This window comes from Lissotriton vulgaris, chromosome 1_1 (genome assembly GCF_964263255.1).
Source record: "Lissotriton vulgaris chromosome 1_1, aLisVul1.2, whole genome shotgun sequence".
NCBI classification, from domain to species: Eukaryota; Metazoa; Chordata; class Amphibia; order Caudata; family Salamandridae; genus Lissotriton; species Lissotriton vulgaris.
Genome location: NC_141685.1, coordinates 1,939,499,945 through 1,939,522,506, shown reverse-complemented (window position 1 = coordinate 1,939,522,506; position 22,562 = coordinate 1,939,499,945). Strand labels below are relative to the sequence as shown.

At 45.7% G+C, this 22,562-nt stretch overlaps 1 protein-coding gene across 1 annotated transcript in view; it reads left to right on the top strand.

Annotated features, from left to right (window-relative positions):
* The window catches only part of PPFIA2 (PPFI scaffold protein A2), a 1,928,138-nt gene that overhangs the window by 1,692,298 nt on the left and 213,278 nt on the right, over nt 1–22,562 (top strand). The window contains exon 21 of the mRNA XM_086919614.1: nt 22,176–22,269. Within this exon, the coding sequence (XP_086775740.1) occupies nt 22,176–22,269 (94 nt within the window). The remainder of the gene's footprint in view (nt 1–22,175; nt 22,270–22,562) is intronic.

Here is a 22,562-nt window from a genome sequence, read left to right as displayed (position 1 = left end):
TGAGAATTTTATATCATTTGACAGTGCAGTTAATTTAGGTTTGCCTACGATCAGGCTGTTTTATCGAAACTGTCAAGGTTTGACGAGTGATTAATAAAGATTAAAAAGCTGGAAGGTCGAAAAGGCAGAATTGTACACCAATCATGCGCCTGCTTTTATTTAGTGAAAAACAGATGCAAAACGGAAACGTAAGTTTTAACGAACTGCTCAGGAGTTAATATAACGCATATAGATTTCCAAATTAGGCAACATTGACTATTATACCCATTATCCGTACATAACCAGTCACCCGTATGTTTACCTATAGACTTGGAGCAGTTTCAAAGCAGTATGGCCACTTTATTATTAAATCCATTGCTCCCTTTATTATTATATTCATTGTTCAGATTTATTATTAAATTCATTGCTCACATTCCTATGGAAGTACTGAAAAATTAATTTAGGAGTTTTTCACTACAAGGATATGTAAAACTCACATGTCCAACCTTTTAATTACAATGCACCTTGCTCTATGGGCCACTTAGGGCCAACCTTAGGGGTGACATATGAAATAAAAGGGGAGTTTATGGCTTGGCAAGGGGGTTATATTGCCATGTCGAATAGACAGTTTAAAACTGCAATCAGGCTGCAATAGCAGACCTGCGGCATGTTTTAAGAAGCCACTTAAGTGGGTGGCCCAAGTACTGCAGGCCCACCAGTAGCATTTAATTTACAGGCACTGGGCATATGGTATACCACTCAACAAGGGGCTTCTGCGTAAAGTAAATATGGCAATCATGTGTAAGCCAATTTTACAATTCTCAAAGGGGCGAGCAGATGCACTTTGGCACTGATTAGCAATGGTAAAGTATACCAAGTGCTAGAGCCAACAAAAATAGGAGGGAGGAAGGCAAATGCATTGGAGGTGACTTTGTAGAGAGGGCCAAGTCCAACAGTGATCCTGCATCATCTGTTTGGGAATATCCAGACCTTTACTTCTTCCTGAATTTTAAGTGATCCTAGATGCTTCTGGCCCTTCTAGTTATCAGAGCAGGTGATTTCCTGCTAAACCTGCATGATATGGGAAAGTCTTCTTTCAAAGAGCAGCTGGACTAGGGAGTTTGCTTGAGCACACTAGCTCAATTGAGAGAACTGTTTTTTGTTATGCAGAAAATCCTGCAATAACTCAATTTCTTTGGGGCAAAATAAATACCAGAACTTTGGATAGTTATTGAGCAATGTAGAAGGAGGAACTTTTCAACTAGTGAGTTCTAGAAGAAATGTTTTTCCACACAAGTATCCACACTGAGTTTATTCAACTAGAATACTTTCACATTGCCTTTTGGAAATAAATGAATGATTGTCTTACCTGGGCATTCATTACAATGTTGACAACTGAGAATACCTTATTTCCCTGTCTAACAGTTAGCATCCAGTCGCCCCAATGGACAGCAACATAAGTATAAGTATAAGTATAAATGGTTTTGTAGCGCGCACTGTTACTGGGGAGTATCCTGGCGCGAAGGGAGAAGCAAAAGCAGATGAGCAGGGATCAGTTTAGAAACTGCTACTGAAAAGGTGGGTTTTTACATTCTTTTTAAATTGGGCTACTGTTTGACTGGAGCGCAGATGAAAAAGGAGAGCATTCCAGGCGCGGGCAGCAACGACAGCAATGGACTGTCCCCCTAGTCTGGTTCGCTTAAATCGCGGAAGGGTCATTTTTAATAGAGAAGATGAGCGGAGAGCTCTTGTAGGGGCATACAGTGTGAATCTTTTCTTTAAATAGGCTGGTCCTTGGTCATGGATTGCTCTGAACGCAAGTACCAGGGTTTTAAAGTGGATACGTTGCGGAACTGGAAGCCAATGGAGGTCAGACATATGGGACCGGACACTCTTCCATCTGGGGACATACCAAAATGTGTTTTATTAACTATCAAGGAGAACTCACCTGTTATTTTAATTACAAACACTTTAGTTAGAGATTGTCTTATAAATTTGCTTGTTTTAATAATTGTGAGTTTTTATTAACTGTGCAATAAATCTTTACCTGTCTGACTTGTCAGTCCAGTTATCAGGAACCAATCTTGCATTTGATGCACACAGTACACTTTTAGTCTGACAGTAGGGAGTCATGGGAGATCTTGGAGAGGGAGACCATGTTCTTAATGTAAGCTGTGACTGATATTAAATATGGTCATACATCTAGCTCTATTAAGAATTTTTAAAGTAATCCCAAGACTATCCCTCACTGAAGGAGAAAGACTTTCCTCAGAAAAAGTTATTGGTATGAGTGCAATAACTGGCTAAACTACAATAGTTTTAAGATATCATAAACAGAAAGGTCCTAACTGAGTTAGGTAAAATATAGTAAATGAATAATAAGCTAAACATGCAGGATGTAGAACTGGAACTCCCGTTTGAAGCAGTCCAATGGTTGGATCGAAGGGGTAAAAATGCTTAGAGATAATAGTTTTTGAGGGCTAGTGAGGTAAATTTGAGCACAGGATTAACAACAAAAGTGTGGATGGTCAATGGAAAGCCAACTCTGGGTCCATGAATCTTAAAATCTCAGAACTCCAAATAAAGGAAATTGAAGTCTTAGATTGTGTCCAGTTGCCACTTCCAGACACATTTCGATGATGCTTCTACAGGTAGGAATCAACTCAGACACTAGAGTTAACCTAGAAAGTCTTGCCAATTTGATCAGAAAACAGTGTAAAGATACAGGGATACACAATAAATGTGTTGGTTTTGTCAGACTAATTCCACATATCTCGGGGCACTTTCACATTTTTACAGGTCAGCTCCCTCAGAGGACATGCTCTTTCCAGCTGCTCTCACAGTACTATTGGTCCCTCAATTAATTTACTTTATGGTAGGGAAATAACATACAGCCGGCAGACTTTTCTTGGCTCCTTAGCATCCAGCCATCCTGAAACATGGTTCTTGTTGGATATGAACATAATGCCCTTAAGGATATTTAGGAAGAAGGTGGTGGTACCAGTTTTGGAAAAGACGGCTGGGGACAGAGCAACTTCTCTCCAGTTGTGAATCCTTTGGTTCTGCAAAAAGGTATCTCTTCTGATTTTCTCATGGTAGTGTGTCAAGAAGGATATTTTAAAATGTAAACAAAGTCATTCATTTTTGATGGAGCCCTAGTCAACTCAATTAAAATTCCCGAGCTTCCTGCATCATATTTGGCAGAAAAGTGATCTTGTTCCATTCCTGGGGACATTCTTTCCTGAATGAACAAGCATTGCAATGCAACCAGTCTCATTTTTGGGACCTTATATGTATTTAGCTATGCAACACATTAGCCTGGGTGCTGAAACATCTACTGTTCTTTAACATGGAGGGAAATAAAGCAACAAACTACATGAAACGCCAGGTATGGGAACACATGGAGAAAAATATTGCCTTTCAGTGGGAAATGGTATAGACCAAGGATCTGTTTGTCATATAAAATCATATAAAATCTGGGCACCCATTCAGTAGGCCTTAATGATGCTATTCCATGGGGCCAACTTTGTTGAAATGTACATATCCCTGATGGTCTAAAAACCTTTAAATCCATACTCAACCAGCCTAGGGGCCGGTATATACAGATATTCAATCGCCCTTTTTACCATAACGAGTGCTTAGTGAACTATGTGCATCTATTTTGACACTGATACTTCCCATGAGATGGGCGGCACCTATGACCACCGTCTGTCTACACGCGCCCACTAATATTCCAATGTCATGCTTTTACCAACCAGGATGGCTAGCACTCCGTTTTGTCCCAATAACACGGAGAGAGCGGCATTGCGCATGGGCGCTAGTGAAATGTTAGACCCTATCGCAAAAGCGGGCCTTTGAAGTTTTGTTATGTGCCATGAGGATAGTTACTGCAATAATACTCATTTGTAAATAATACAAAGGAAGCGCATTTCGCTCTGCGCATGCGTGATACTGCTCACCTCCCGAGATCGGCACAACGCATTTGCGCGAGCAAGTGTCAACAGACGCGCATCACCGTAAACAGGCAAACACCGGTGAGCCCATGTATGGGCACAATCACGCCTCCAATTACCGGAGATTAACCAATTTAGACATACATAAAAGGGCCGACCTTCCCTCTCAGTGGCATTATCATCGGAGCCACGTTGAGGGCAAGAGGTCGGAGTTCGTCCTGAGCAACCGTGAGTTGAATGCTAAGAACCACTGTAAGGTTGAGAACCACGGACAGATTCTGTTACTAAAAGGGATTATAATGAGCCTTTCTCATTATTTCAGATCACTCAACTGGGCTTGATGGAACCGCCAAAAACACGTAAAAGGCTCATGAGGCATTTTTTGCTTTAACCTTAACACCTTGGCTGCTAGGCGTTTCCCCCCCCCCCCCCCTGTGCTGGAAATTGCCATTTTGCTGGTGTCATGACGAGCTCAGCTCGTCATCAGCACAGCTCAACTGTGCATCATGACGAGCTGAGCTCGTCATGAGCATCGAAAGGGTTAAGTAAGACCATTTCCTTTACTTTTCCTGCACCAATAGTAGGAATGAACAGTATACCAACACGTGTGCCATATATGTTTTATGTGTGTTTTTGTCCAGTCTTTGTCACCTTTTTTTACAGGTTGCACGATTAATTAGCACATGATTTATATGTGATACTCGGCAACGCTTCACTTTTTCCTTAAGGTCACTGCCACTTGGAGGATAACTGTAATAAGTAGTGAGAACAGTAATTAATATGCTCTTTCTCCCTCTAGGTCCTCGTCACACGCCAATTGGGCGAAGAGAGACTACGTTATTGAACTACTAACTCCACCTGTAGTTCACCCCCTTTTTTGTAGAATACACTTTGATATATACATACATGTGAGTAAGGTGGGGATCTCTGTGCAATTCCCGTCCTGAAGAAGGAGGCTTTGAACTCCTAAACATGTCCATGTAGACGCACATACGAAGTTGGTGTACGTAACTATACACTCACAACCTCTCACTGCACCCCTTTTAACGATAACAGCCGGGGGCTTAATAAAAGTTTTATTTTTCTCTACCCCACGAGCCAGGTATTTTTTAACCATCACTCACCATTAACCCACCACTCACATACGCCCTTTACCTCACACACACCCACACCCACACATAGTCCATAAATAAGTGCTCCCACGTAGTCGTCGGTCGCAGCACGCCGCATCCCGTAGAGGGGCGCGAAGACCCCTATGATGAAGCATGACACCAAGGGGCCTGTTGGTGTGTGAGGGGTATTCAAACACAGTAGGGACCTCCTCAAACCGCCTAAGTGGATTCCACTTTGTTTATGTAATATACCTGGGGAGACTGAATCCACTTTCCTCTCCCTCTCTCTTTTGTTAAAAATATAGGTATGTGAATCCGCATCTCCCTGGGATGATTCGGATCACAAGATTTCGCACATTGTCGCGTGTTTGTAATTGTGTTTTTGCTAACATGTCTGTTTGCACTGAAAGCAAAATTTGTGTGTGATTTTGAGTCCAATTAGTTGGTTTGAAATCAGGTTTGATTAGTTCGTAGAGAGGTTTAACCCTTTCTGCGTAGTTTAGAACATAAGTTCTTCCAAAATTCAGGAAACCTAGAATTGACGTTTATCAGCGCTCTTGGAGGTTGGAGCAGCGCATATTTTTCTAGAAAATTAGCTGCCAGGCTTTTGCTTTTGCTTTTGCTTTCACTTGATAACGCATAGCCTAAAAATAGGACGTTGAGGTGGGCAATTCGTGATTTCTTAAAATTAAATTTGTACCCTTCAGAAGCAAACCCCAATATTATGGTGTTCATTCTTTTGAAGTGCACGTCCAAATCATCGTCTGTAAGATAGATGTCATCGACAGAAGATAATGCCTCATCATTATACGTTTGTAGTAACTCTGTTACACTTGCTGAAAATAACCCTGGACTATTCTTGAATCCCTGGGGGGGGGCGGCAAAATTGTCGCTGTGTCCCCATAATTGAGAAAGCGGTCAAGTACCTGCTTTCTGGTGCAATTCTTTTGACAGAAAAACCCATTTGAAATATCTAATGTAGTTTTATAGTTTTTACGCACTATCAGGCACATGCATCAAGCGATTTGGGAATCGCAAACGGTGCGAATCGCAAAATTCGGCCGTTTGCGATTCCCAAATCACTATTTGGGATGCATCAACTTAAAAGTGAATAAATCGCTATTTTAGCAATTTTTTCAAGTGCGATTACTTTTAAGGAATCGCAAATTTGCGATTCCTCAAAAGCAATGCATGAACCTAAAAAAAATTGCGAATTCGCAATTAGAGAGAAAAAATTACCATGAGGTTGGACCTCATGGTAATTTTGCGAAATGTTAGAAAAATGCTATTTTTAGCATTTTTTTAACTTTCATGTTGTGCACACACATGCCCTTAGGGCATGTGTGTACACAACATATGTGCATTGTTTGATTTCAGGGGTGCAACAGGGTGTCCTTTGGACACCCCTGCACCCTTGAAATCGCAATCTCAATTTGCGATTAGCTAATTGCGATTCGCAAATTGAGATTGTCTTCCCATTCATTCCTATGGGCCTCTAGGCCCATAGGAATGAATGGGAAGGGATTCTTTAATTGCGATTCGCAAAATGCTAATCGCAATTAAGGAATTCTAAGAAATCGCAATTTATTTCGCGATTTCTTGATGCATAGGCATTTGCAATTCCTTAATTGCGATTCCTTAAAAATCGCAATTAAGGAATCGCAAATGCCGAGTTTGATGCATGTACCTGTATGTTATTCATCAGTGCTGCACTGTGTGCATTTTGTAGTGCAAAAGTTTTGCAACAAGAGTTTAAGTGTCTGTTGTCAAAAACTAGACAATACGTATTGTCTGGTTTGGAGACAGGAAACAAAGGATTGTTCATGGGCGAGGTGCATGTTTCAATCACCCTTGGTATTCAAGTTGATTTAAAATCTCCCTGACCTGTTTTTTTAGCTTCCTGTTCAACAGGATATTGCCTTTGCATTGTTGGTTGAGTTTTTAACTGGATGTGGTGGTGAGGAGAATCCTCATCCCATCCTACATGATTGTTATATAACGCTGGAGCCAGGGCTACTGCCCATTTTCTGGCATGTGTGTATTTTTTATGAATTGGAATGTGATTTGAGAACCCTGGTATAATTATCTCTTCGCTATGTGGGCACTCCCTGACAAATTGTGGTGGCCAGTCTTGTTCAGCAAGAAGAATGTCATAACCCTTAGAAAGCTTCTTCCAAAAGAGTGCTTTTATTATTATTAGGCATGTCCCCTTCCATCCGGAGTGTTACTTCATATAACTTATGGGGTACACTAACCCTGGTGTCGACAGTTTCAACTTGAATGCATTCATTCAAGTCCACTGTCTCCAGATGATCCTTCAGGATCTTGCGAGCTATGGTGACTTCTGCTGCGCTGTCTAGCATTGTCTGGGCCCACTCCCCGTTCCTGAGTTGTGTCCTCAAGATTCTCGGCATGTCTGATCTTTACGCTTGCTACCTTCTTCTTGGTGAATTGAGTTTTCTTATTTTTTTGGAATGTGATGTTCGTCTTTGGACTTCACGTGTTCTTCTTTTTGTTCTGATCGTCCTCTTCTTTCGGATTTCTGGGAGGAAGTCTGAAAGGTACGAGAGGAACGAGTATCAGTATCTTGATATCTATCAGGTTTTCTCAAATTATCCCTATTTCAGAGGTTATACCTCTTTTCAGTGGGCTCCTGTTGAGGAGACCTTACTCTGGACTGAGAACACTTCTCTTTAGGAAGTGTCTGTTTGGTGTTTTCCCACTTCTTTTTTAGGAGCAGTGAGATTATTTTTAATAAAAAACTTTTTCAGGATTTTCGGTTAGTTGGGGTTTTACTGGTTTCTCACCCAAACTATCTCTACCTAGTTCTTCATATGATTTTTCAATAATTCTAGCAAGTTCATATGGCTGCTCTGTTATATCTGTTTTTTTAGTTTTTAACGGATTGCACCAGATGCTGCTTCACCTTTAATGTTGGCTAATTGTATAGCCGAGACCTGTTTGAAATCTTTTAGTAACGTCATACCAATATTTAAACAGGTTCTGGTCTGCATTCATTTTGAATCTGTCTTAGGACGTCTGGTATTACCGCCATAGACGGAACACCATGTGTTTTTGTGTAGATTGAAGCAAAGGCTGTACCCCAAGTGTCACAGTCCTCCACATGTGGTGCTATCCCCATTGGTAAACAGATTGTCAGAATTCTGTGTTTTTCGTGAGGTGTATTATCAGGTAATACTGCCTCTATCTGAGTAATTGTTTCGGCTAACCAAAACAGATTTTGTTCCCTTTTTACGGGCAATTTACCAATGACTGATTGTATAGTCTGTGGTGTGATTTTGTTTGTGTTCCCCTGGTGAGGGGTATGCTGTGGAATCCTTACAGTAGGTTGGACTGTTAAGGTCCGCATGACATATTGCACCAATTGTCTATGTATTTTAATTAACTGTTTTAGCTGTGCTAACAGTTCTGGACCTATCATGTTTTCTATGTCAGGATGTGGTGTATAGCTGGCTAGTACCGGCCATGTTGCTCCTGGTCTACCTAGTGGACCTAGCCTGGTAATGTGATTTTAATGTTTTAGGGCGCCTTTAAACCAGAGCTGAGGATCTTGGTAAGTTAGTGAAATTTCAACGTCCTCGAAAGGAACGTATTCCACTTTGTAGTAGTGGAACTCGTGTGTTACTGGATTTGCTGCAGGAAACCGAATCCATGAATAGAATATCTCTGTCTGCCGATATTCATGTGCCTCTATGACAACTATTACTTTACCACCTCTCGATGTTACTCCATTTTCTAAAAGTTTTATTGTGCTTGTTTTCCTTATATTTACCGGGATGAGCATAGCATCCGGGTTATTTTGTTGGAGACTTGGGTCGACTTGTGTCGACTAAGACTGCCTGAGCTGCTGCTGCAGCTCTCTCCCTTTCGTCGTCAGTCTCTGACATTTTGTTGACCGAAAGTTTGTAGAGCAAGTTTCAAGAAAACAAAGATAAGGTGCACAATATTTTTGGAACACTGTATCCTTCAACGTTGAACAAACCAAAAAACTGATACATAGGATTTTTCATCCTACTCAGTTTTGGCAGATATTATCCTTTCACCCACTCCAGATGTCTATTGGAGTTTTTACGGGAAAAAGGGGTCTGTGTGAAAAGCACGACTGAGTTACTCTAGTATCTAGCGTTAAATTATCGCCTTACCAAACATTGGGCGCCATGTAGTGTAGTTCCTATATTCCCAATAGGCTCTGCGCATTGGAATAACATATACTATAGTTTAGATGTAGGACTGAGGTCGACTAGGTCTCTATCGAATTATGTTAGACTTAATTGTGAGTGCCACCTAACTCAGAGGTCACTAGAAACTTTCTCAAATTCACAAGAAGGAATACGTTTCTGACAACCACATAAACATGACAACTTTGTTTCCCCAGGATAAGAAACGTATCTCTAGAGTCGCGGAAACAATAGACAACTATTTCACTCAGTCAATCGTGCATGCTTCGTTTCAAAAGAGGTGCAGAGAAATAGAGAGACTGGCGTTTTCAATAAAAAGTATTTATTGAACAGTCTTCTTCCTCAGGCAGAGGAAATGAACTGCTACAATCGAAATACTGGTTGCAAAGTATAATGCGTACAGTACGAAGAGTATTATAAAATAATACTGTAAAAGCATGGTATGGTTTCTAAGCCATATAAAATAACATAGAATACATACATTAATAAATAATGACTAAAAGTACTCAACTGGTGTTTCTAAAATACGCCTACCCCGGTGTACCTAACCTAGGTCTAGTACGAGGGAAGAAGTAAGTGAGGTGTAGCTTAAGTAGTTTAGTATTCTTTTTGCCAAGAATCTATTCCAAGAATTCTCTAAGGGTCTTGGTTTAGAATAATGGAGGTCTTGTATCTCTCTCTCAGGCCTCGATTTCCCAGCAACTCGCAAGGGTAGCCTGGAAACACTGGAGCTGGATTTCTCGGCAGGAGAAAAGACAGCGTCTTTCTCAGTGCGTCAGCTGGAGGGTCGGCTTCCTCCGGCACTTGCTGTAGCAGGGCGTCGGGCAAGTAGATAGTCGAACTGCTCCAAACCACAGTGTGTTTGCCTGGGCAAATGTGGGCATATTTATACCATGAAGGTGATGAGTTTGACGTAAGCTTGGACATAATAACGCCATCAAAGACTCAGTTCTTTGAAAACTCCTTGAGTTCTTGGGTAAATCAATATTCAAGCAAGGGAAAGTCCCAGACTGCTGAAGGCGCGTTTTCCCAAGAAATTGTTGTGGATTCTCGGAACTAGTGGAAGTAGCCATGCTGTATTTGGGCTGCATAGGCTGAGTCTAAATATGGTTATGATTTCTATGCCTATATAAGGATAGGGTGATTTATACCTATATATGGGCATGAATCGGGAAAATTACACTAGGGTCCTAAATTCATACACAACAAGAGAGCTGGAAAGGCTGATTACTACCCCGGAGGACTTCCCCACAACACCTGTGCCCTCGATGTCTGTGGTGGGTGGCTGCGGACACCAGGAATTTGCGGCCAAAGTAGACGGAGAGGAGAACGGCCCGGCCCGCGTGACTCGCGCTGCGGTGGAGGCCTTGATGTAGGGGCGGCCCACATTGGAGACCATCAAGGCCAGCTTCCAGAGCAAGGGCCTTTGCTGAGCGACCCGGAATACAAGCGGGTCGCCCATCACCGCACCTGGGGTCCTGTGCTGACTACCTCAGGACTTCTGGAGGCCGATGTTCAGGAGTGCGGTAGACCCCATCAGCGGTGTGGCGCCCAGAGCCTGTTGAGCGTGTCAGGGGTCGTGCAACTAATCCACTATGGCCGGCCGTAATCGAGGTGGGATCCCCCCTCTCACCCATCGGCGGCGGCGATCGTGACCCAGCGACGCTGCAAACACTCGTGGTGGCAGCCACAACTGGCCCCTTAGGCATACGGTGGGGGAGGAGGCCTGTGGCGCAGTCAGGGGATCGATGGTGAAGGAGTTCCCACGCGGCCTTGCACGGCCCAGCAGCCCCACTTAAGCACTACCCGGGGCCGGGAAGACACACACCCTGCGCGAGCAAGGACAGGTGGACGCATAGCCCAGGCAAACGGAGTGAGCAGAGACTTAGGGGGAGACATGGCGGTGCCAGCAGGCTAGGGCCCTTCCGTGCTACCGCCGCCTTCCTTACACGCAGCGGGAGGCGCAGCAAGATCCCCGGCGCTTACCTCCCTGGTGGGGACACCTACACGTTGCCAGCCCGGACTTCAGGGGCCATTCCTTGGGGGACAATGCAAATCCACACTCCCGAAAGGCGGCGGCTCGACCTTGCTCTCTGGGGAAGTGTGACCTCCTCCTCCGTGGGGGCCCTTTTGCACGAATCTGCAGCTTCAAGCACGCTCCACGCACCTTTCCCTGTTTCCTGAGTTGGCCTTGCGTGGGGGCCTAACGCTGGCCTAGCACTGAGGAGAAGTGGTGGAGAGGGTACTCTGGGCCTGAGCGGGTGGGGCAGTTTTTGAGTGACATGCTGATGCACCGAAAAAAGCTCTCGCTGACAGCCTTAGCCATCGCCGGTTCTATACATCCTCCAGCCACAGGACATCTCAGCGTCTGGTTGACTCCCGCGGTGACCACCTTATAAGGCTCATCCAGGTGGTGCCATACCCCCGTACCGAGTGGACTCTCGCTTCTGAACCTGTGGTGCGCAGAAGGCCTTTCCCTGGAAGTGTGTGGGGCCTGCCCCAGCCTCGTGAAAACAGAGGGAGACGACCGGGCCCAGCTTTGCTGGATGAGATCCTTGGCTGCCCCTCAGCGGAACGCCGGACACCCACCGAGGCTGACCACATATCTGAGCCCGCGCGAGTATGTCCTCGTCCAGGATGAGAAAACAGAAGCCCCTGAAAGATATCTTTGAAACATTTCATTCCATCCCCAACTTAGCGACTGCGCCACCCAAAATGGTGACCCTGCAGCAATCCCCTAGTTCTGGCGACAAGCACATCACTAAAGCTTTTTTGGAGTCGCTTTTTAACACTCTCAGAACTGATCTGCAAACTGTGAAAGTAGACCTGACAGCTGAGATAAAAGAGATCAGCAAGGTCGTCGACGACGTGGGAGAACACGTTGCAACATTGGAAGACAAGAGCGACTCTACCGCAACCGAAATGACCATGCTCCAACAGGAGATAATCCGCCTTCAGGATCAGCATTTGTATACACAAGTACACCTCGACGACTCAGGAAACCGTTTGCGCAGGCACAACATCAGGATCAGGGGTGTGAAGGCTTCAGATGATTCTTCTTTGCTTTCACAGTGGGCCTGTTCCCTCACATTCTGGCGGTTCCTGATAGCACAGAAATAGTTCTTGACAGAGCACACCGAGTCGGCCCACCACACGCGCCCAACTCCCCCCGCCAGACATCCTAGTGTGTATACAGGACTTCAAAACCAAGGAAGACATCCTCTCAAAAGCGAGATCTCTTCACCCTATCTCCTGCATTGGTCACTCCCCGGTACTCTACCAAGATTTAGCTTTGATCACCTTGCACTGCCGCCGACAATTCCGCCTAGTGACGGAACACCTCAAGCAACAAGGCAGCCAGTACTCATGGGGTCATCCATTTCACCTCATATTCCACTTCAACAGCAAACTCCATCCGCTGCGATTGCTCATTGACTCTTGCCGACTCCTCAGTTTGGCAGTACCTAGCGAGGGAGATGACATCCAAAGCACCAGCTCAGGGTCTGAGATCACACCCTCAGGGTGGCAGCGACAGGGCAGACACTGATGGATCCGGAAGCCAAACAAAACAGATATAGCAAAGAGACAGCAGGATGCGCTAGCTTCTGCAATAGAAGCCTTGGCGGGGATGAGCTAGACCGCCTAGTGAACGGCGGGGTTGCCTTTTCCCGGAACTGGCTCTCTGACTCCTCCTGGATGCTCCGGGATGGCGGACATTATTCTTGGAACTTGACTTTTTTCCTTGTCCCTTTTTTTCTTGTTGTAGTTGGGACACTCACTTTGACTGTAATTTTTTGGGGGGGTTTTGGTTATGGGTTCCCTCGTCCACCTCCTTCTGTTGACCGTTTGCAATCTTTCAGCTCACGAGCCCTTAGCCCACCCTACCGACTCATGCTATTTGACATGACCTGCATCATATACCACAATTCAGTCTGATCATGGTCCCCTGATGCCACATGACTCACTCAGGGTCCTCACCCTTAATGTGAGGGGTTTAAACAACCCAATCAAACGCAGAACTGTCATCAACTACCTAGAGCAATCCAAAGCAGATATATGCCTCCTACAGGAGATGCATCTTCTCTCCAAAGACCACCATAGATTGAAGTCCCGGGCCTTCCCAACGCAGATGTTCTCCTCTAACACCTCCAAATCGGCTGGGGTAGCCATACTGGTCTCCCGCTACTTTACTGGCAGGGTCCTCCAGAAAGAGGCAGAGATTAAGGGCCGCCTACTTACCTATCAGTTCTCACTGGGTGGAGTGAAGTTCGTAGTAGGCTCTATATACGCACCTAACGATGGGCAGATTAAGTTCCTCCTGAATGCACTTCGGGAGGCAGCCGCGCACCGCCACCTATTGCTGGGCGCTACCCTCAATATGGTCTTTGACAATGACATGGACCGCTCCTGCCAGAGAACACATCAGGCAGGTGTCCTCACATCTACGGGGCGAGCCCACCGTCAGGACCTGGGGCTGGTTGAGCTTTGGCGCCACTTCGACCCGCGCACGCGCAGCTACACCTTTAACTCTGGGGTACACAAAACTTATGCACGATTAGATTACTTCCTTAGCTCCTCCTCACTTCAGGCTCATGCACTAAGCACCAACATTTTGACAGCCTCCCTCTCAGATCATTCCCCAGTCCTAGCCACCTTCAAACTGCCACCTACAACGCAACCCCTCAGACACTGGCGCCTGCGAGACACACTGCTGCACCTCACATGTGTAACCAAACAGGTCCAGAAAGCCATCAAAGGTTTTGTCACCCTTAATGCTAACCCTGATACATCTCTGGTAACACAATGGGGGGCACTGAAGGCAGTTATACAGAGGTATTTATAGCTATATCCTCAGCCCATAATAAGGAGAGGAGCCGCAAGCGTGCGAAACTCACTCAGAGAGTTTCAGAGCTTGAACAGATGCACCAACGAACCGGTGCCTCCTGTGCCTGGCGTCAGCTATGTGTAGAACGGAAGCGCCTTGTGGCCCTGGACAAAGACAGGGCTGAGTACGCAGCCCTCAGGCTTCGTCACTCCTATTAACCGGGGGGGACAAATGCAGCCGTCTCCTGGCCAACAAGCTGAGGGAAGCTAGGCAGAGGAAAGGTGTCCACACTAGTCAGACGCCAGGGGGGTGGGGGAATCAGTTTCTGATGATGCAGCCATTTCGGAAACGTTCTGGGATTTTTACGCTGACCTCTACACCTGGAATCCTCTAGATACCCAGAACAGCGCCAACTATATAGCCAAGGCAAGGGGAAAGGTTTGGGTCCTGTGTCCGCCTGTCTTCTTGTGCCCAATACAAAGGACTGGTTCCTAATGTGAATTTATTGTTAGGTATTTGATTAATGTTTTTTGGTGTTGCCTGTATGAACTGATAGTATTGATTATATAAATTTTGAGCACTTGTATAGCACCTGTACATTTATGCACACTTTACTTGTCTTTATGTATTTTTTCACTGTTTGTTGACTGTCTGTTTGATGTCATATACAAATCAAATAGTTAAATGTTTTTTCTAAAAATACAAAAATACTAAAATAAAATAGATGACCCTCCAAAACGAATCTGTCTGGCTATTTTGTTTGTTTATTTATTTATTTATTTATTTGGCGATTTTTAGAGCGCGCAAATACCCGTAGGTGTCTCGGCGCTGTAGTTGCAAAACTCTCGGGGGCAGTATGGGAGGTTTAGGCAGGGAACAGCCATGTCTTCAGTTTTTTTCTGAAGTTTAGGAGGGTAGGAGCACACTTGATGTGTATAGGAAGAGTGTTCCACAATTTGGCAGTTGCCACTGAGAAGCGTTTGTCACCCCAGTTGGCCCTTCTTGTACGAGGGACCATGAGTAGGTGTGCTGAGGATGACCGCAGGGCTCTTGTGTGTTCGAGAGGTTGGAAGGCTCTTCTAAGGAAAAGGGGTCCGTGATCATGGATAGCCTTATATGCTATGCATAACGCTTTAAATTTGATACGGCTCCTTACTGGCAGCCAATGTAGCTGCCGGATGTAGGGGGAGACCGATGCAAATTTAGGGATGGATAAGAGTGTCCTGGCTGCTGCGTTCTGCACAGTTTGCAGCTTATTCAGGACCTTCTGTTGTGCGTTGAGAAACAGCGCGTTGCAGTAGTCGGTTTTAGAGAAACCAAGGTACTGACTAGTGTTTTGCCTGCATGTGGAGGAAGGTATGGAATTAATTTTTTTATCTTTTTTAGTGTGTGGAGGGACGAAGAAACCACAGCGTTGGCGTGTTGCTGAAATGACAGCTTGTTATCGAAGATAACGCCCAGGTTACGTACCTTCGTTACAGGTTCGGGGGGTTGTCCCATCTGGTGGGGCCACCATTGTGGGGACCAGGTGGGTTGGAGTCTCCCGAATGTCATCACTTCTGTCTTATCGGAATTGAGTTTAAGACAGTTGGATGACATCCAGGAGCTTATTGCCTTCATTCCCGTTTGGAAATTGGCTGCCACCGAGATTCCATCGTTGTATATCGACAGCACCAGTTGGGTGTCGTCGGCATAGGTCGTAAGGGAGATTCCGCAGGATTTTATGACCCTCGCCAGGTCCGACACATAGATGTTAAATAGTGTCGGACTTAGCGAGGATCCCTGGGGTACTCCACATGGCAGAGAGAAGGTTTGGGATGTGAAATTGCCTATTTTTACAGTTTGCGGGCGATTTGACAGAAATGAGGCCAGGAGGTTTTTGGCTTTGTCTGTGATTCCTATGGCCCCGACACGGTCGATCAAGGTCGCATGGTCGACCGTGTCGAAGGCCGCAGACAAATCGAGGAGTATTAGTACTGCGGCTCCTCCATTATCCATCGTGGCCCTGATCTCATCTGCTGCTTTTAACAGAGCTGTCTCCGTTCCGTGGCCTTGTCGGAACCCGAATTGGGTGTCATCAAGTAGGTTATTATGGTGAATGTAATTTGACAGCTGGACGTTCATGACTTTTTCGAAAATTTTTGCAGGGAATGGGAGGCAGGCAATGGGCCTATAGCTGGCAGGCAGGAGAGGGTCTAGACTGGGTTTTTTGAGTAGTGGTTTAATTATTGCTTTTTTCCATACCGAGGGGTAGACACCAGATGAAAACATTGCATTGCAGATGGTGGTAAGAGGTGGAGCAATAACTTCCGGAATGAGATTAAGGATGCTAGGAGGGCAAGGGTCTAAAGGGGAACCAGATTTGGTTCGGGCAATCAGGGGTGTGGTGAATTCACAAGTAGTAGGTTCGAAAGCTGCGAATCTGGGGCCAGTATCCGCATTCGAGAGAGGGGTGGAGCGCACTACATCGGGAGTGAATGTGTTGAAAATGGCTCTGACCTTGTCCTCGAAGAAGTTCGCCAGTGAGTCAGAAAGGGCTTGCGATCCTTCTGACTGGGGAGCAGGTGGGTTAGACAGGTATGCTACTACTTGGAATAGTTTCCCCGAGGAGTTTTTAGCCTGATTAATTTGGTTTGTGTAGTACGTGGTTTTCTCTGTTGTTATGATTTTTTTATAGTTAGAGAGGGCGCTTTTGTAGATAATCTTATCAGACATATTAAAGTTGCGGCGCCACTGCCGTTCAAGGTTTCTGCAGTGCTGGCGCTGCAGTCTAAGCGACTCGGAGAACCAAGGGGCTGAAGGGAGTTTTCTGCTCCTCTGGGAAGTTTTAGACGGTGCTAGTTGATTGCAGGCTTCGCTCAGATTCTCTATGTAAGTGTCTGAAGCTGCTACGGGATCATGCTCGTTAGGTGGTGGGCTGTCCTGTATCATCTGAGTAAGACGTTCAAGGTTTAGGTTTTTCCAGTTTCTGAATTTGGTGGGAGGGGGAAGAGGCAAGCAGGGGGAAGTGGGTTTTGTGGGGATGGAGAAGCAGATTGCTGAGTGGTCTGTCCAGATTAAAGGAATGACCTCGGTAATGCAGATTTCAGGGTTGTTGGTGAATAATCCATCCAACGTGTGTCCTGCTTTGTGCGTGGGTTTTTTAACAATTTGTGTGAGTCCGGCTGTCTCTAGATCTCCAAGTAGCGTAGTAGTGTCCGGGTCTTCTAAAACTTCGAGATGGAAATTGAGATCACCTAAGATGGTGAATTGTGGTGATCCAATTGAGGTCTCGATTATATGGTCCAAGCGTGCTAGGAATTTGGCTCTGGATCCTGGGGGGCGGTATATCAGCATACCTTTGAATGTGGCTTTACTGGATAAGCCTATCGAAAAGAGAAGGGCCTCGCATTCAGGGTAGGTTGTGTCTACTGTGGTTATTTTTAGGTAATCTTTGTAAATGATCGCAACTCCTCCACCCTTCTTTATCGGTCTGTCTAGCTTACACACACAATAATTGTCAGGTGTGGCGGCTCTGAAGTCAGGACCAGAGGCCTCGTCTCCCCATGTTTCGGTGACAAATAAAATGTCAATCTGTTGTGATTCTATAAACTCTGCAATTTCGAGTTTGTGTTTCGGCAGGGATCTTACATTTATAAGTGCAGCTGTCACTAGTGGTGGAGATGAATGGTGAGGGGTGGATGGGGTCTCAGTGCAGGTGGGACACTTAAAAGGTCCGATCCTTAGATTGTTGTAGTTGAGTTTAGGTAAAAAGTGGGGGTACCTGATTGATTGCTTGATGCTGCGCAATTGGTCCGAGGTATATGTTCTTGGTAAGGAACTGGTGGCAGGATGGGGAAGTGACGGATCAGGGGAGGTGGCCCTGTGCCCGGTCTCGGCGCGGACGAGCGCAGACGAGCTTGCCTTATGCGCGCCTTCGGCGCGCATTCGTCGCGCCCGCTGCGCTCGTCCGCTGCGCTTCCTGTGCATGCACATTTTTATGGGCTGAAGACCGGCTAGGGGGCGTGGCCTCGGAGTGGGCGTGTCCTGCTCCGGGAGGGGGGCAAAATGCTTTTCCAAAGCGTGGTACTAATGGGCTTCCCAGCGCTCGAATTTGAAAATGCCAAGTGCCTGCACACAGTGATCGTGTGGGGGATAGTGAGGTTAAAAGATTACAGTTTTAGATTTTTTAAAACATAGAAACGTCTCCCGGCTGTGCCTCAGGAGGTAAACAACTTACAAGCGCCCTGGCTCAATGGCGCGCTATTTGTATGAAGTTCTAGGGGGCGTGGCCTCGGAGTGGGCGTGTCCTGCTCCGGGAGGGGGGCAAAATGCTTTTCCAAAGCGTGGTACTAATGGGCTTCCCAGCGCTCGAATTTGAAAATGCCAAGTGCCTGCACACAGTGATCGTGTGGGGGATAGTGAGGTTAAAAGATTACAGTTTTAGATTTTTTAAAACATAGAAACGTCTCCCGGCTGTGCCTCAGGAGGTAAACAACTTACAAGCGCCCTGGCTCAATGGCGCGCTATTTGTATGAAGTTCTAGGGGGCGTGGCCTCGGAGTGGGCGTGTCCTGCTCCGGGAGGGGGGCAAAATGCTTTTCCAAAGCGTGGTACTAATGGGCTTCCCAGCGCTCGAATTTGAAAATGCCAAGTGCCTGCACACAGTGATCGTGTGGGGGATAGTGAGGTTAAAAGATTACAGTTTTAGATTTTTTAAAACATAGAAACGTCTCCCGGCTGTGCCTCAGGAGGTAAACAACTTTTGCGCAACTATATAGCCAAGGCCCGTATGCCCTTTCTTTCACAGGCACAGGCTGATCACCTAAACAGGGATACAGATAGAGGAGGTCGTTTCTGCGATCTCTCGCCTCAAGCTGGGTAAACCACCTGGCCCAGATGGCCTTCTATAAGGGGTTCTGCAGCCAGCTAGCCCCGATCCTGACAGCTTTGTTTAATACTTTCGAACAAACAGGAGCCATACCGGGAGAAATGTTGGAGGCAGCAATAGTTGTTATTCCGAAACCGGGGATGGATAGCATGGTCTGTAGAGCACATAGACCTATCTCTCTCTTAAACATAGACATTAAGATATACACTAGCAATATAGTGGCCTGATTAACTCCATATATGGCCCAGCTGGTTGAGCCGGCTTATGCGGGCTTTAACTCGTGGAGGCACCAGCGATAACACTAAACGCATTCTACACCTGACCGAGCGAGCGTCCCGTACCCAGGTAGATTACGTGCTCCTGGCCATTGATGCGGAGAAGGTCTTCGACAGGGTGCACTGGCCTTACCTAGAGATGTTCTTGATTGCTGCTGGCTTTGGTGAGAAGCTGCGGACCCGGATTTTAAAATGCTACCGTTCCCCCATGGCGACGGTCACACATCCTCCCACTTTCCTATCGGGAGGGGCACTAGGCAGGGATGCCCTCTGTCACCCCTCCTTTTTGCGCTTGATATGGAACCCTTGGCGCTTAGAATTTGACAGCATCCTCTTATATCTGGGATTAAATTCGGGGGAATGTCCACACCATAAGCCTTTACGCGGACGATATTCTACACTCTCTCTCCAACCCGACCACGGGTCTGCGCGCCCTCTTTGTTGAGCTATATAGTTTTGACGCCCTACGGCATGATTAAGGGAGTAAAAAAACCTAACCTGCAGATCAATAATCATTTATTCTCAGGACTGTGTTTATATGATACCCCAGAAACGTGCAATACCTATTGACAAATTTTATGTCTTTGTGTATGTCTCTCCTTTAAAGGTTTATTAATGTCAAGTGTCAGATTATATTGTTTTTTATAATTGTCAGGTGGAATCTACATGTATTAGAGACTGTATTTGACGAATTTGCTGTAAAAAATTATTATTATTTTTTTTTTAACCTGTGGCTCTATATGAGTCCTTTTAAACATTGAATTGTATTTGTACGAATATGTTTTTATAATAATAAAACAATGAACTATACTGCTGTGGTTAGAGTGTATTAGTTAGTATAAGAACCTAGGGCGCCTATACTTGGGTTGGCTGAGAAACCCATATTTGGGGTCTTGATCTTGAGACTTGGTTCACCAAGGGATAACGTTTTTTACTATATAGTTTTGCACAGGGATCGGGATTTAAAATTAATATGGACAAACCTCTAACCCTTAATGTCTCCATCTCCCCACACACTCTTACTCACCTGCAGGAGGCACTTTGGTACTATGGGCATTAACCGCGATTCCCTATCTAGGAATTCAATTGGCCCCACCATACAGGCTACCACTGAGATTAACTATTCCAATCTTCGCACCCATATACGCAAGGCATTAAATAGATGGAAACACTGCACAATGTCTTGGCTAGGCTTGGAAGGACCATTCTTCTTCGCCCCCGCGGGTTTGGATCCCACAGACTCAGGCGGACCTGTCACAATTTATCTGGCACGGGCGCAAACCATGATTCCGTCACCAGATTGCAGTTCTTCCACCGGAGAAGGTGGGAGTGGGGGTGCCTTACCTTCAGCTGTACTTCCACGCTGCCTAACTTAGATATCTAGTGGAGTGGCACCACCTGGAATCAGAGAAACACTGGCTGTTCGAGGACCAGGCGGTGGCAGGCAGGCCACTGCATGGGGTGCCCTTTGTCCCGAAACAACACAGACCTCCAAACCTATACACTTCATACATTACAAGCACCATAATTGATTCCTGGGATCGCACGAATGTCTCCAACCAGCTGACCACCTTCCCATCACCCCTTACGCCATTAATTGACAATCCGAACTTTCATCCTGGCACGATTGTTCGTACTTATCAGGCCTGGCGCTCTTCCCCCTGCAGGTCTTTGAGCCATCTCTTCGACATAGATGGCATAATTCCATTTCCACAGCCCAAAGAGTCTATGGTCTCTCGGAACTAGAACGTTTGCCATATTTACAGTCAGACACTGGGCAATGCATCCACATGTTAGACCACAGGCACAGTGTCTCTTGACCCCATACGAAAAATGGCTTGTAATGCGCACCTCTGACAAGAAAATTATCTCCGACCTTTATAAAATGCTGCTAACCACTACCACCCACACACATAATGTGGGCCGTTCCAGATGGGAAAGAGACCTAGGGAGAACATTAAGTCACAAAGAATGGGAAGGCATTTACCATAGGGCAAGGCACTCAGCCTACCACGTGAGCCTCACGGAGACCCTGACCAAGATTGCCACTTACTGGTACTACACGCCAGAGCAGGTACATCGCTTTGACCCACGCCGGAGCGACCTGTACTGGAGGGAATGTGGGGAGGTGAATACCCTAGAACACGTCCTCTGGAGCTGTACATTTATACAACTATATTGGACCCAAGTTCTTGACGAAATAGACTTGCATCCTCCTGGGCCTGCCCAACCTATTGACATATCCACTTAAATCATGTAAGGGACGACTGATTGCTATTGCTCTAGGAGCAGCGACACAAAACATCCTGATACATTGGCGCTCTACCTAGCTCCCGACACACTCCAGCTGGCTCTAATGACTGTGGTTGGTGTTGGGCATGGAGAAACTCACTCTTACATTGGCTGGCAGAGGGTCTGAATTCCCTGAGTTGTGGTGGCCCTTCCTCACTTTAATAGTGTCAGAGTTCGGAGAGTTGACATACCCTTGGTATCTCTGACTCCTTCGCCTTCCAGAAACACAAATCCCAAGTGGCGATCCCAAGAAAAACCGTAAACAAAGACGTAGAACACTAGCCGGCTTCCTTCTTTTTCGTTCAAGTTGGACAAAGGGAGGGTGAGGGAGGTGGGTGGACAGGGGGGTTTGTGAGTTCTTTCACATGTTTTCTTATTTTGTTAAGTTTTGGGGGCCCACTCCATGCTTATTACCTTTGGTAACGGCATACATTGTGACCTTGTTGTCTCACATGCACTGATTTTACGGAGCTTAGAGCCTTGTCTTTTCTGTCTGTTTAAAAATCAAAATATTTAAACCTAGACTGTCAGAAAAGGGACGAAAGCAGGTTTATGCAGGCACCAGGTAGCCCATTCCTTAATGTCTGCTACTGGTTGATTTGGATGAATGAAAGCGGATGTTTTAAATTTGTTATGGTTCAATGCAATATGATTCTCCTTTGTCATTGTAGGAGGTTATATGGATGCAGAGTCTGGGGCTCAAGATACTCTTGGATTGGGTAAACTTGGAACACAAGCCGAAAAAGACCGTCGCCTTAAGAAAAAGTATGTTTGGTTATATTTTAAATGTTTCCATTAATCGTTGTATGTTTTATAATTAGTGTGCATGTTATCCAGCTGAAGGGGTGTATATTTTGATGGCTCAGTGTTATGTTATGTGTATTTAAAAAGCAAACTATCACCTACGAGGGTATCCTGGTGCTGAGAAGGAAGTAGGTTGGTTAATTGAAAAGCCAAGTCTTCAGTTTCTTGCAGAATTTAAGAACACAGTAGGAAGCACTGATGTGGAGAGGGAGGTTGTTCCATGCTTTAGGAGCCATTTAAGAGAACACCCCTCT